Genomic DNA, 14,865 nt, shown 5'->3' with positions numbered 1-14,865 from the left:
AATGCTACTCATAAAATTCCTACGTTTTTGAGTCAATTTTGTTTCTGTAAAACCAATTTCTTTGCGATTCCTACTGGCTTACTGTTACAACTGTATCACCAATATCATAGTGGGAAAGCACCTGAATCGAAGAGAGTTACTTTAATTAAATGTAGAATTGATTTCATACTCATTTTCTCAGTCTTCCTTCCACTAAAGCAGCAGCTGAGGATTTAATTAACACCACGCAGGCTGTGTGCAGAGCAAAGCAAATTCTGCCATGTAATTTACACTTTTTATTTAGATAAAATATACCAAACTTCTAGTGCTATCTTGCTACTAGTCCTAAAACTGAAATCCCAGTAAAAATTCCATCAAAATCAAAGCTCCTGTCAGAATCTACTTGCACGGATGTACCCTATTTGCTACGCCTAATGTAAGCCTTGGTGGTCCTAGCCTAAACCCAGAACTGCCACCTGCCTCCAATTTCAGTGGCATTATTCCTAATTTAAACCATGTTTGCAGTGAAGAAACTGTGAATTAGCTTGTTGTGAACAAGAAAAGGATCAAGCCTGATCAGTATAGAGGACTTTCTGCATGGCATGTACAGAAAAGCACTTGCTGTTGAGGCAGCGAATAAAACAATGTTCTTGTCACACCTGGAGCATCAGGGAAAAACACTTGCAGGGAAGAGAGACATGAACCCTTGCCACTTTTCTCATGTGGGTTTTTTTTTAATTTATTTTTTTTTTTTTTTAACTCAAGGAGCTGGAATGAGTTCCTAGATATGGATCTTTGGTATGTGACCACATCTGCAAGGGGGGAAGCATTGCTGTACATACAACCATCAGTACTCACAGTTTCCCCGAGACTGTCAGAGCACCTTACATCAGCTCATGGGTGCTGGAAGAGAAAGACTACCTACTTTTGATTCCTCTCACCCTAAAGTCAAACATGGTGATGTCTTACCAGCAAGTTTTCAAACCCAATTCCCATGCTGAAGCGCATGTAACAACACCCACCATGCAGCTGAGTGACGAGGAGCCAGCGAATACAGCTCCGCGCCAAAACCAATGAACATGATCTACCAAGGAGCAGGTAAAAATTGTCTCTGCAGCTGGTTTACTCTGTCAGCATTGCTAAAGACTTTGAGCAATCAGGTCTGACAATGTGTGGGCTGCATTTACACAAAATGCACCCTCCTCTCCTGTTCCTCATTACGTTCATTAGATATTCTTTCATATCACAGCCCCGCTGCTGGTTAGCGATGCACAGGTATCAGCCAGCAATACAACTCTTCCAGCAGCATGGGTTTAACAAAACAAAAAAAGAATGTTTTTGGTCAACGTGAACCCCAGAGATCAATCTGCGGTAGAAATTTTTCAGTAACAGACATTTTTTTTTGTGTGGATGCAAGTGCTGTTATTCACCCTGGACATCTGAGAAGGGGTTAAGCTGCCCGGGCAGACACAGGCAGTAATCAGTCTGTTCAGCGGTGTGAAACGGACAAGCAACCAAACCCAAACTGCCCTTTTCTGCCTTTCCTTTAACATGGTTGAAACATTTATAGAGGGCAAAGTTCTTTTCGGCCTCACTCCCTGCCTGTGCTCGGCAGCTGATCGCCTCTTGCACTTGATGCCTGGGTAGGTTCACGGGGAAACTGGAGGGATCAAATCAGGAGGTGACACAAGGCTAAACCGAATCACTGCCAACTACCTAAGAAATAGTCTTCTTCCTGCTGTTCAGAGTTCCCTCCGTCCCTTCCCCTCTATTTGGATGGGCATTTCAGAGTCAGGCTGCCACAGCTGGCACAGCAGGCGCTCCATCGTTTACACTTGGGGATGAAAAATGAGCCCAGGGACTCCAGACATACTGGATACACCTCTTCACTGAATCTGCATTTGGCTGGCAAACCTCAAATAAAATGTATTAAAACAATTAAACACAAAGCCCTCTCTTCAAAAGGAGTTACCTGAGGGCTGCTGTTGGGCTTCTGCAGGCACTGCCAGCTCCCCACCTGGGAAACAGCTGCTGAGACAAGAGTGACAGCCAACCAACAGTTATAGAGGTATTTTTCTTGCATGCTAGACAGCGTTTTCAGCAAGAATCAATCGACACACCACATTTCTCCTCTGGAGGGCTGAAAATGCTCATCTCGCTCACAGAATATTTAAGATGTAATTAGAATTTGCATTATTTACTACTTGCAAACCGAAGGGATACAGGAGGGATAAACAGACTGCTGGGCTTTTGTTCTCCTGTTTGACATCTTTGTAGATTCATTCTTGGACTCATCACCCAGTATAAACGCAGCAGTACCTAGGGGAAGGATTCCTGAGCTGCTGAGGATTAGAGTACTAGCAATCCCGTAAGAGAGCGTGCTCACAGACATCTGTTTGGTTTTTTTTTTTTTAAAAATCAAATAGCTCTGGAGAAATGCAGGACAGCACACATGCATAGCCACCTGACTGGACTGAAACAGTGTCTATGATTTTTACAGCCTGATTCTTGCCATGCTGTGGACTTCTTTCCCGCTGTCCTTTAAAGAGCTCCGAATGACTTTATGAGTATGTTTTTACCTACTCCAAGGTCTCATGGCATATCCTCAGCAAGGCCTTGGTGTAAATGGGAACCAGACCGTTTGAATATGCCAACAGCTGGTCTATATACCGCAAACTAAACTCTTTAAATAATTTTGGAACAAAGTCAAAGGCATCTGCACTGGTGCAAGGCTCACTGCTGCAATGTGTGGTTTGATCCTACACACCTATTCTCAGACCAGATGAACTCAGAGGGAAAGTGAGCAACTCTCACTATTCTCCCAAGAACATAGATACATTTTTTCAGCATTGCTTTGCCTACTGTTCCTCCCTTGGGGCACCCTGAATGCTGTATCACCTGCTTCGCTAGGCAGAAATGACTTCCTTCTCTCTTCACTTTCCAATCTGATTAATCCAGTTGACTGCAGCTCCAGCATTTGGCCCTCCAAGCCCTTTATAGATGTCTTCCAAGGACCTGGAACACCTTTCTTGCGCTTTCCATTTTCAGCAATCCATTCTCAGTAATTAAATTCTGTTCAAGCCATGGTTGTTCACAGACAGACATATTAAACAGTGTCTCCAAATGTACCAGTTCAAAGCTTCCAATAAATGCAACATACAATTATTTATCAACAGAGATAAGTCGGCGAGAAACATGTTTCCCAGTTCTGCTCTGATGAAAAAGATGTGCAAGATACGTGGCACACCAAAATTGGCAGCTGTAGGGAAATAGCTGAAAGATTCAATTAAGATGATTGGCAAGGCTGTCCTGAAGAGCGCTGCTGACTGTAGTCACATGCTGCAGAGCCAGTGGGAAAGGAGATGCTGCCCCCTTATTATGGGGAAATGATTTTCACCTTCGAAGGACTGAGACTCTGGGCAGAGAACAGAGCTGTCCTCTAACCCATTGGAGATCCTGTGTGATGCTCAGTCCACTTCTCCTTGTCTGCTTATTCAGTTTTTTACCTCATACACAGCATGGGTAGGGATGGGATAAATCATTTGTCTCTCATTAATACCTACAAGGCTGAGTACTAAAGCCCTGAGTCTTGTGTCTGGTCCTCTCTCCCCTCACTGCAAGGATTGAACAGAAAGCTCACTCAGGTGAATGTCAAGAGAGATTTTTGACCTCGACACCGTTCATGCAGTCCCCAGTCAGGCACTCCCTGATCACCCTACTAATATGAGCAGGATGAGAGCGGACAATCAGATATTTATTTTTTTTTAACGTCTTCTGTTCTGTGATTCTGTTCCTTTTGGTTTGCTCATGCCACAATAATTTCATCAGTTGTAACAAAGACGCTTGTCTGATTTATAGTAGCATAATTGGGGACAGAATCAGGTCTTCTAGTCAAGCTAATCAGAATCAATCTAAAACTCTGGAGTGAAAATCACAAGGGAGATGTAGATTAAAGACACTGGCAATTAACTCGGATCTCCTCACTGTTCCCAGGGAGACAGGAGGTTTACTTTATCTTTTCTGGGGTCACTTCAAAGGTCTCTGCAGAACAATTTCTTTTATTATGTCAAGAAGTTTTCATCATAAAAATCGTTGCCTTTGAGCCCTGCCAAAATTTTTGCAAGTTCTTGGCTATAATCGATTCAAGAGCAGGTTATTTTTTTCTTTAGTGTCAGTTAAGGGGGGGAAAAAAAAAAACCCAAACCCAATCATCCAGGGGAAAAAAACCAAGATGCAAACTCCAACCCAAACTAGTTTAATCAGTAAAGTCAAACACTGAATTACTTCCTCATATTAGAAACCACTAATGGCTAGTGCCAGATGGACTGCAGCAGATAGAAATCAACCTTGAGGTGCCACTAATCAATTGAGGAAAGTTTGGAAAATTACTGCGTGAAGCGAAGCTGAAAAGACTATAAGAACTGAACGCACAGCATACAGAACTCCAGCCCAGCCCCGAGGCCTGATCTTTCTCATGGCAGATTTTACTTCTGTGATTACTTGAACAGACTTCATTTGTAGAGACAGCCTCCCTAAGCAGAGGAACCAAACCCAGCATCTCACACTTTGAGCAAAACCCCTAAAAAGCATAGCTCTGGCAAACAGAAATTTCCTTGGTGGTTGATTTCAGAATTGCCGATCCTCATCCAACTCGGTGTCTGGCTGAAGCAGACGATGATACTGAGATACAGAGAAACCCAAGTGTTTCCAAACCATTTGAAGTGTTCATCTGAATTGACATCTGTAATTTGCACTCAGCTTCTTTTTCTTTGGCCTAACTTGGGTCCTCTGGGGAGAAGATGGGCATTATCTGCGTGAAAATCAATTGTACTGACCTGAACGGCAACTCTGAAGGACTGCCATGATTATTTGCTTTTGTTTACTTTTTATCTCATCATTTCCCCGGCCCTGCTGCAAGGCTTTTTATTTCTTATTTTTATAAACCTTATCAAGTCAAGATCCAATGATATAATAAACTGCGAGAGCTATTAATTACTCTGATGGTCTCAGTAAGTTCTATAAGGCCTTCAGTATTCATTTCTGAAAGCCTCTTATCTATATACTCTGCCCTCTTGGGCATATTGATTTGGCTAGCAAGTACTGACCAGTGAATAATGGAGTATTCCTTTTCTGTATGCAGAGTGCTTGGCAGCTAATCCAATGGGTATTTTTTAAGTCAGCTTCACAATTTTAATTATTTCCTTGTGACACATGTTGTTAAGTAACCTCTGGTCAGAAAACCAGGTTTTATTATATTCTGAGTAATGTCCCTTCAAGAGATGCTTCTTTCACTTTGAGAGCCTGCTTACTTCCAAAGAGATTTTAGCCATTTCTTTATAAATTGAGTCTTGCAAAGCAAGCATCTGCTCTGAGAAGTGCCCCTGCAAAACAGAAAATAAAAGGAAACTGTGCAAACTTGCATTTGTTTGAGTTGTGACCTCTCAGATTTGTTCCACGTAAATGGGATCTCTGGTCAGCATTACCACTTATAAACTTGGACACATCGCTGATGCTGCTGTTGGTGGCCCAGAACCTCATGGAAGTGAATCTACAAGCTTAAAAATGGCATAAAAATTTAGCAACTTTTGCTACAAAAGGAAGGTTAGTTGCAGTCTCTCCATTTCACACAAATGCAAGATCCTCATCTGATAGCAAAACCATCACTGATTTTAGATGACTGCTGCTTGTAATAAATCACATCTTAGTCCATATTCATGAGGTTTGATTTACTGTGATAATTATCCTCTGTCTTCATTGTTTGTGTAAAGTATCTTATGCACAGGGAATGTATTTAACTGTTTAGCTTCAGCATAATGAGTCCATTATCATAGAGAGTGCCATAAATCAGTTTCATAGCAGAGCAAAGCTAAAAGATGAAGAGCCTGCAATAAGAAGGGAACCGAAGCCAGGCTGAGATCCTTGCTTACAGATGAGTGTACCATATAGCAATTATACGAATGACAGTGCTTCTCCAGACACCACTGTCTGGAACACAGCAGCAGCTTGGGGTACCGGCCCAAATACAAAAAGGAAGGATTTTTGTTGATTGTATTGTTACACCTTGCTTCACGTTATATTAGAGACCACTAGGGACGAAGGGTGCACAGCTTCAAGCACAGCTAGCCCTCTGTGCAGGCCTATGACACAAAACACATTTCAGGTGTCCAAGTATCTAAGCTTTACCCACCCATACTAATCAGCGCGGGGGGTGTCTTGCTCTCCTGGATGGACCTGCCAACTCAAAAGTCTGGGGACAGTTGTGTGGGGCCATCAGGGTGAAGGAGCTGAACCTTTGGCTTAGCCTACAAGTCTCCCTTAGGCTATGTACAGCTCACAGTGCAAGGTGCAATAGTAGCACCTGGTCACAGAGCAGGTTTGGGTCAATCAAACCAAAGTGACATTTCCCTGTAAGAATTTCTGATGCACCTCAAGACCGGTAGCTTTTTCATCACCTAACTGGACTCCAGGTGAGGCCATGGCTTGCTGCAGACACCCTTCTTTCTGCTCTGAATAAAAGAATCTATGATTCAGGTAGGATGAAACCCTTCCAATGCTAAAGAGTTTGCAGCAGGTTTCTGTGCCACACTGGGTCCCTCCAGTATGTCCCATAGGTTAGTGGGCCGAGACCTGCAATCAGGATGGCCTCTGACTTGTGCTATGCGGTGCAATTCCTTCTAGCTTTCAAAATGAAGGAGATTTTTCAAAAGCAACTAATCCTCTTGGAAGCACACTCTGAGATGCTTTAAAGGGGCTGAATATTCTTAGATTGGGCGTTCAGCATGAAAAGCTCTTCAAATGCAGAAAACTATGCTTATTCGGCTGACCAAATTAAAAGCAGCAACACCAACAAAACTCAAGCCCCATCATTTAGAGTGAAATATTTTTGGTGTTCCAAAACAAATTCAAATCTAGTGACAAAGAATCATCTTAAAGCAGTGGAAATGAAAAGCTTAGGACTCTTCCCTTTTTTTCTCACCAGCCAAAACCTCTTGCCAAATTCAGCAGATAAGCATTGTTGACACACATCACCAGCTTAAAGAATGAACCATTTGACAAAACGCCCTTTTGGCCAAAAAATTATCTACTCAATGAACTCTGAAAACATGGGCACCCGTTGTGAGAGCTGCTTCTGAAAAACATGGCCCGTAAAACTACATGTTGCCCCCACAAATACAGTTGCAGTCGGAAGCCTCTCTTTCACTTCCTTCTGCTTCAATGTGCCTTTTGGCTGTTCCCCAAAATATTTAAGACTACTGAAAGTGGAAGGACAGAGCTTGCAGCAGACAGGCAAGAAAGAGCATTAGTAGCATCTTGCTTACAATACTCTTGAGACACTGGGGTAACCATTCCTGAGCCATCATTTTGTAAGGAACTTGGTTGAGACAAACTGAGGTCTCTTGCCAAGGCAAGAGAAACAGGCCCCCCAAAAGGTCCCTATTAACACCCATCTGAGTGACAGCCCAGCTAAGAGGATGGGGTGCGAGCAGGAGCCAAGAGGAATGACCCTGCCAATTCCGTCCTGCCAGCAGGTTCCAGGATGGAGGTTTGTGCTTACTCTAAGGGAAAGCAACATTAGAGCTTCAGGTCTTTTCTCCTCAAATGAGATTTTTCTTGACTGAGTGATGGTATAGACAAGGAGGGACTTCAAGGTAATTCTTGTGTTTGGCCATAGCAGAAGTGCATGCCATTTTTCCTTTAATTCAAATAGAAGATATGGTTCCCATTACAACAGATTTAGCTGAAAGACTTCCAGGCAAGGGAGAAATCCTCAGGGAAGGATTTCAATCATGATGAACGGAGGCTGAAACAATGTGAAGTGGAAAACGGCTGTGGAATAGATGAGGGAACCAAACAATGATGAAATGAAACAAATGAGCCTTTCTCTTTCCAAGCCTGACATCTTCCCTCAGGGTCTGTACCTTCTCAGCTGGCCCATCCACAGGCACAGCTAGCGGGAGGGGAGATCCTGGCAGAAGCAGAGTCAGCAACACAGAGACAAAACAAGCTCCTCATCAGCACATAGCGCAGGGTCAAAATGAATAAATCCTTGATTAGATTGAGATAGCTTACACAAGCTCCCAGGGGCTTTTTTGACAAGCTAGAGCACAGAAGAGGTGACTTCACATCGAAACAAAAGGGCTATTTCGGCAGGTGGCCTGCAGCATACGGCTGTCACCGCCAGCTGTCCTACCTGCTCAGGCAGCCTGCCACCGCCTTCAGAGTAAAGTACCCGTGGAAGGACAAATGAAGGAAAAAGTGGGTGGCATCAATTCCCCCACCTTCCCACCACAACTTGTTGTCTCTCCAGAGCTGGCCACCCACACCTTCATGGCTGTAACATACTCCTAGCTTCGGTGAGATCAGGTGCAAAGAGAAGTTCTCCATCCAAGCACAGCATCAAGGTAATGCCTTGAACTCTTGCTGCTGCCACTGCCAGTTCCTTTAATGCTTCTCTATTTCCAGACATCTTTCTTCAGAAGGTGATTCAGCTTTTCCTTTCTTGGGCATTCTTATCATGTCATGTGCCTGCTGGGCTGTCTTCAGCTCTCATGAATACAACCAGGCTTTTTTTTCTTCCCCCCCCCCGACAGCAGCAAGGGGGCTGCTGAATGCAGAAGAGTCTCCTCTGAGAATTCCCTCGCTAGGGCCTTCTGATGACGGGCCAGAGATGTGTTACTTGTATGACTTGATTAACTTGTTAGCTGAGATGTCTTCTTAAGCAAAACCTCATAGAAGCAATATGCGTTCAGAATAACATAAGCCAGAAACAGAATCACGAATCTGAGAGCTGCATCCAAGGACTAACCTGAAGAGGGTCTTTTATTAAGGAAGGCCTTTATTACTTCTGAAATACAACACGTGAAGAAGAGGCCATAGAAAAGGCAACCCAGCCAGCACCAGTGTGTCAGAGCCCCTCTGAACTGCCAGACAAATCTTCTCTCTTGCATTGGATGGACATTTCCCAAAATGTCCATGTCATATTTTCCTGTTCATTTGCTCTCAAAGTTCAGTCCTCTCAACTACGTCCTGGAGGGAGGTACAGAGGAACAGCTCGTTCCCTTGATCTCACCCTGGATCTGCCCAGCTGAATGTTATTGCTCCTCCAACCTTGCCTCACTGGTTTTGCCAAAAGCATTGCCTCCTGATGTAAAGTGCTATTATCGGTCTTATTTTTCTGGAAGTCAGACATGAAATCATCCAAGCAATGGTTCTGTGGTTTGTAAAGTAGCCTAAATGATCTCTTCTTCCCAAACCATGGATCCTACCAGCCATTCAACTCCCTTTTGTTTTAACGGGGTTTCTGCATTCGGGCCTGGCCACACTGAGACTGATGGTTAGGAAGGTGGCAACGTTTTGGTTGCTCCACTGAAACTGTCAGTAATTCAAATTAAATTGGACTTTGGTTAGGTGGGCAATTCATCATTTGCAGTGTGACAACAATACCTGTAATTACTGCTCTTATTGTTGCGGCTGAATTTCATGTGCAATAAAGGGATCTTAATATCGTGCCAAACCTCACAGTTAATTTAGGTTCCATCTCCTTTCATTTATTCTGTAATAAGCTAATTAGTTCACATAATTTGCCATTGAACTTGCCTTTGTAACAAATATATACATGAATTAGCCTATTACACAACAAATGAGGGGAATCAAAACATGAATCATTTGCAGGATTACATAAGGAACTATTATCCTTTCAAACACCTGCTATGGATGCAGCCATAGCTTTTATTGCTTTAAGATTTTACTATTTGCATGAGGTTGGTTCTCATATCTGATGCCTCTGACTTACTCTTCTGCTTAGAAGAGCATCAACGCATTTCACTCTTTGGTACACCCCCGCTGCCACGTGCCAGGTGCCTTGCAAGTTCAGGCTCACTACTACCATGAAGTTAAATGTCTTTCAGCTTGGCTGCTTGAATCCAAATTCCAGCAGCTGGAAGAGTTTGGCCATACTGCTAGGCTCCTGCCTTGGCATGCAATTTGCAAGGATGTTTTGGTAGACATCTTCAGATTTCCCCATCAAAGTCTGCGTTTGGTTCTGTTTGTCTGCAGTCTGCACAGTATCAACCTGCGCCCTTGGAAACTCTTGGGCATGACTTGCAGTCGCTGCACTTGGAAGCTTCCTGCCGAATCTTACCTGCAGGGCTCATTTCACCAACCTCCCTTCTGACAGCTCTTAAACCATGCTAGATTTCCAACTCATTTGGGATAAATCATGCGGGATGCTCTATCCAGCTGAGTCCTAAGATCGCCATTACGCAAACTGGAGGCTTGCCAGACCTTGAGGTTCAGTCCACCATTACAACTCTTGCAAAGTACCACATATTCATTATTCCCCAGAAGGGATCAGGACAATTGGACCAGTCTCCTCCAAAGCACAGCAGAGTGCTTTCTGCCCAGTAATTCAATACCAATTCACAGGGAAGCTCCCGAGCTACTAAAACCATCAGTTCTACTTTCTGCACTACTTACTTTGAGGCCTCATCTAACTGCTGACCTGGTGCTACCCAGCTTCAACTATTAAATGTAATGAAAGCACAACTCAATAGCTTTATTTGTTAAATGTTCTCTGCTTACAGCAATTGTTTTGATTTAGCATCCAACCTCTTGCAGTAATGATTTACTCTTTCCATATTGAAATTAAGCAAGCACCTTACTCCCAACAGCTGCTTCTTCACCTGGAGTAACATTGTTTTCAGCTTCTAAGAGTGAGTCCTTTCTTCTAAAAGGAATGAAGATGTAAGACGAGTTTTTGGCTGGAAATACTCTTTAGCATTTGGATGGCCTAAGCAGGACTAAAACCAATCATAAACCTCCTGGCAGCTGCCAGAATGATCTATGGATACAATATCCATCTTTGCTAGACACTCGCAAAGGAATCCTCTGCTATGGCTGGTGTGTTCTCCCCGGCTTAAAACTATATGTTTTCAGGCTGTAGAAATGAAATACTAACATGAAATGAAAACTTGCGGTCTGCAGAAAGGCTCGGGAAGTAAAAAGGAAGCAGAAGCCCTCAAGAAGCACCTGCTCATTCTCAATGCACTAGCACAGGCACTCTGCAACGCACTGCCCTCTGCCCATTCTCTGGCAAGAACACCACTGCCCTGTGGTGGGAGCCAGATGGGACCTCCTGGGCTCATCCATCAAGCTCTGTCAAAGAACTGTGTAAGAGCAGAAAAAGGAGAATGCAAGTGCAGCCAGAGACCTCTCGACTATTCTCGCTTTGATTTCCCTCTTTTGTTATGCAACACTCAGTACCAGTCAGGAATATTCAAATATACTACGGCAGCTCCTCTCATGACATACTAATTCCAGGGGAGAACCAAAGCATTTTTAAAAACAGAGCCCAGTAGAGACTTGAGATCTGTCTGAACCCTTCTGGATTTGGTTTTGAGCCTCTGACACCAGCAGCAGCGTGATTCAAGTTGTGTTACTGTGACAGCATGAGAGCAAACAAGATGCTCAGAGCAAGAAATAGCCCCTTTGCAACTCCCAGGTGAGAACTGAAAGTTATTAAGTTCATATTATAATATGAAACTAGAAGGAAATTCATAAATTTTAGAGTTCTGAATGAGTAATTATTCATCATTGACAAAACTAAAAGAACTTTAGCTCTTTAGGGAATAGATGTCACCTACACTTCAGAAGGTCTAAATAAAACTGGACATCTACTTAAAAGCATAAAGAAATTTGAATTAAAAATGAAGTGGAAACCAGTACATGGATCATTTAAAATAGGCTAGCCTTAAGAGACCATAGCTTCTGGACTGTGTAGATGAGCTAGTGTTCCAGAGCTACAAATGCTTTGAAAATGCTTCAGTTGCTGGAGTGCTTTTTGTCACCTGTAAAGGCTCCCCCAGCCTGAGCTAGAAGCACTTTGGTCTCTAGTGAAGAGCTGCATAGGTGTGGGTAAAGAGACTCAAATTCCACGTGAGTAATCTATCTTCACAGGTATTCCAATAGACCATTAGGATTTCTTCTTCCTCCCCCTGGCATTCCATGCTAACCTGTATAACTCTGCAGCTCCAGAATCAAGCCCAAACCATGTCTTTGAGCTAGTTCCTACATTTTAGAACAGTGTTAAGTCTTGCTTAAGGACTTGGACAACATTCCCCATTTTCTGATACTACAGCAATAAAGACAGACCCTAACTCTAAAAAATCCCTGGGATTTACCCAGGTCTGATTTGCAGTGCTAGAACTTGCCATACTTTTGTCTGCCTCAAGAAATATTTTCCCCTTCTTCTAAAATGCGCTGAAAAAAAATGGCTTTTCTCCCCAAATGCTCTTTTGCAACATTTGCACGGTTATTGCCTGATTCATTTACTCGATGTGTCTTTATTTGCAGTTTCACGCAGATGCAAGCAAATTCCTTTCTCCTCTGATACATCTATCAAAACCTTTTCAAGCAAAAGATGACAAACGAAAAAGAAACAGAAAAATCTTTAGCAGAATCCTACCTGAAAAATAGCTATCCAGGCATATCCAATATTATCAAAATTGATAGCTCCGTTGTGTGGGTTCACATCCCCTGCCATGCACACGTTGTAATACTGGTTCCAGTTTATGCAGGCATTCCTGCTGCTGAAGTCAGGGTTGTACAAACTTGGGCTGTAGGAGTCCATGCTCAAGGTGCACTCCACCTTGTACTCCTTTCTGTTTGGGATGTTGGAGCATTTCTGCATGCCGTTTTCACGATGCGATGAGCAGATAAACGGATTCTCCTCTGCTTCGTCTGTCCGGTAGTACGGATGCAGGAAGGTAAGGTTGTATGTCCTGGAGGGGGAAGAAAGAGAAGGATGAGAACAAATGATGCAACCCTTGTTTCATCAGCAGCAAAAGGCCCTGCTTTGGGTGTGTTATTTCTCCTTTGCCCTTCAGCCCCATCAGACTGGGGACAGCAAGCCAGAGTTGAGGTATCAGCCCCTACCTTTGCCTACAAAGCTTTTTGCTGCCAGCATCCTGTAATGTACCGGTGATCTTTCAGGTAAAGATCAGCCTGAGCTCTCCCAGGCGAACAGGGCAGTTGAAAGTCAAAATGAGAGGGTATAGAGAGGAAAAATTCCAGCAGGCCAGGTGCTTCCCAAAAATCTAGGGAGCTTTTTGTTTCCATCTAAGGACTTTAAGATAGCTCTTCTGATGCTCAGATCACGCTTCAGAAAAGCTGATGGCAAAGCAGCTTTCCAATAAAATTGCCCCATAGCACCTCTCTGGGATGAGCGAGCTGAACTTTAACAAAGAGAGACCCAGACACACACCATCTCAAATTCCTTCTGTACTGACATCAGAAAAGAAAGAGCCCACATTAACAGGAACTGTATGCTTACTGCATATCTGATTTAATTGGCCCAGATAAAATTTATGGCTCTGTTACAGCTAAGATAAGCAAGTGCTCTAATTGCAGCATGGCAGGGATGTGCCTTTTCCCAAGCCACGCTCTGGGGCAGATCAGCGAGCAACCAGAGTGCAGGACTTTTCATGCTATTTAATTAGCATTAGTGAGACCCTCCGGCACCCACGCTGCTGAAGCTCTGAGAAGGTGCAGAGTCCTAGAACCGACTTTATCTGCTGTGTTCAGAGCTGCAGGGAGCTACGTACGATGCTATAATCAGTCAGGAGATAAGGGAAAAGGCAACACTCAAATTACACAACCAAGTGAGATGTGGGTAGAAGATAAGCAGGTAATTCTTCAAGACAGGACAGCTGTATTTTTGTGTGTTTCTGAATGTGCCTAACTATTGAATAGATTTGGCTCTAATGAGTGCCAAACTAGTGTTGTTCCATACAATTGCTTGAAATTGCTCCCCAAAACCCTTGAGTCAAGCAGGAGTCACTCAGCAAATGCACTTTAAGGAGAGAGCAATTGCTGCAGGGCAGAGCTGAGGGGAAATTAACTCTGAACAACTTTCCTGGGGAATTTGTTTCTGCTCTATCAATGAATTGCTTGAGATTGGTGTTGAGGGTTCATCCAGCTTCAGGAATAGGCAAGAGTAGCACGTCAGAGGAACTGGGCATTGTTCGCTGGTAATTAAATGTATTCACCAGCTATTCCTTCCATTGAACAGTGTTCCCACACCTCTACAGGAAAAACTGTTATATCTTTCTCCCAGTTTCTATGCCTTAGATTCAAGAGACAAGGAAGAAACTCGAAAATATTTTTCCTCCAGGACTGCCTAAAAGCCTTTTCCTTCCCCTCCCACGAATTGGTTTCACTTGGAAAAAATTTCCATATAAAACAAGCTGAAGAAAAGGCTGAGTGCTATGCTAGCGTGGTGTTTGCTAGATCAGATACTACAACCAGTAGAGTTTGTCACACAGAGGGGGGCATTGCGGAGGCTTGCGAAGGATTAAAATGCAGAGGCGCAGGGATGTGACTGGGAGTGATACGGACTGTGGGCAAAAACAGCTGGGGAACTTGAGAGAAGAAACAGAGGGAGGAGTAGAAGAGGCACCTGAGAAGTGATTTCTAACTCACAAGTGGCAGGCAAAGCCCCTGCAGCTCTGTTTTGGCCTTAGTGGGTCCGCTGAGAGGGACTCAATTCAGATGCAAAGGGCTTCTACACCCTCAAATAAATGTGGTGGGAACCCCACACCCCCCAGACACCTCTGCTTACAGCCACAGTACCTGCCTGAGCCTGCTCACCCAGGGAGGTGCTGGGAGGGCTCCGCACCTCCATGAGACATGACGCGACCCAGGGAAGAGCCATCCCAGCCCCACCAGCCTCAGGAAGGACATTTTCAAAAACCTCCAGGTTTGAGAGGCCATGGGTGCATGTCTTGTTAGCCTCCTCCCAAGGAACTCAATAGCAGGTGCTCAGTAGCTCTGAAGTCTTTCCAATGGCACACTGGGATCAGGGCTTTCCACCCCCTGCAGTGGTGACAG

The 14,865-nt window shown here is 43.9% G+C and overlaps 1 protein-coding gene across 3 annotated transcripts in view; it reads right to left on the bottom strand.

Moving 5' to 3' along the window:
• The window catches only part of CACNA1H (calcium voltage-gated channel subunit alpha1 H), a 127,314-nt gene that overhangs the window by 90,545 nt on the left and 21,904 nt on the right, over nucleotides 1-14,865 (bottom strand). For all 3 annotated transcript variants that reach the window (XM_075104703.1, XM_075104704.1, XM_075104705.1), the window contains exon 5: nucleotides 12,443-12,758. In XM_075104703.1, the coding sequence (XP_074960804.1) occupies nucleotides 12,443-12,758 (316 nt within the window). The remainder of the gene's footprint in view (nucleotides 1-12,442; nucleotides 12,759-14,865) is intronic.

Source organism: Phalacrocorax aristotelis, chromosome 10, assembly GCF_949628215.1.
Source record: "Phalacrocorax aristotelis chromosome 10, bGulAri2.1, whole genome shotgun sequence".
Taxonomy (NCBI): domain Eukaryota; kingdom Metazoa; phylum Chordata; class Aves; order Suliformes; family Phalacrocoracidae; genus Phalacrocorax; species Phalacrocorax aristotelis.
The sequence above is the reverse complement of the archived record's forward strand: the minus strand, read 5'-3'. Positions and strand labels throughout refer to the sequence as shown.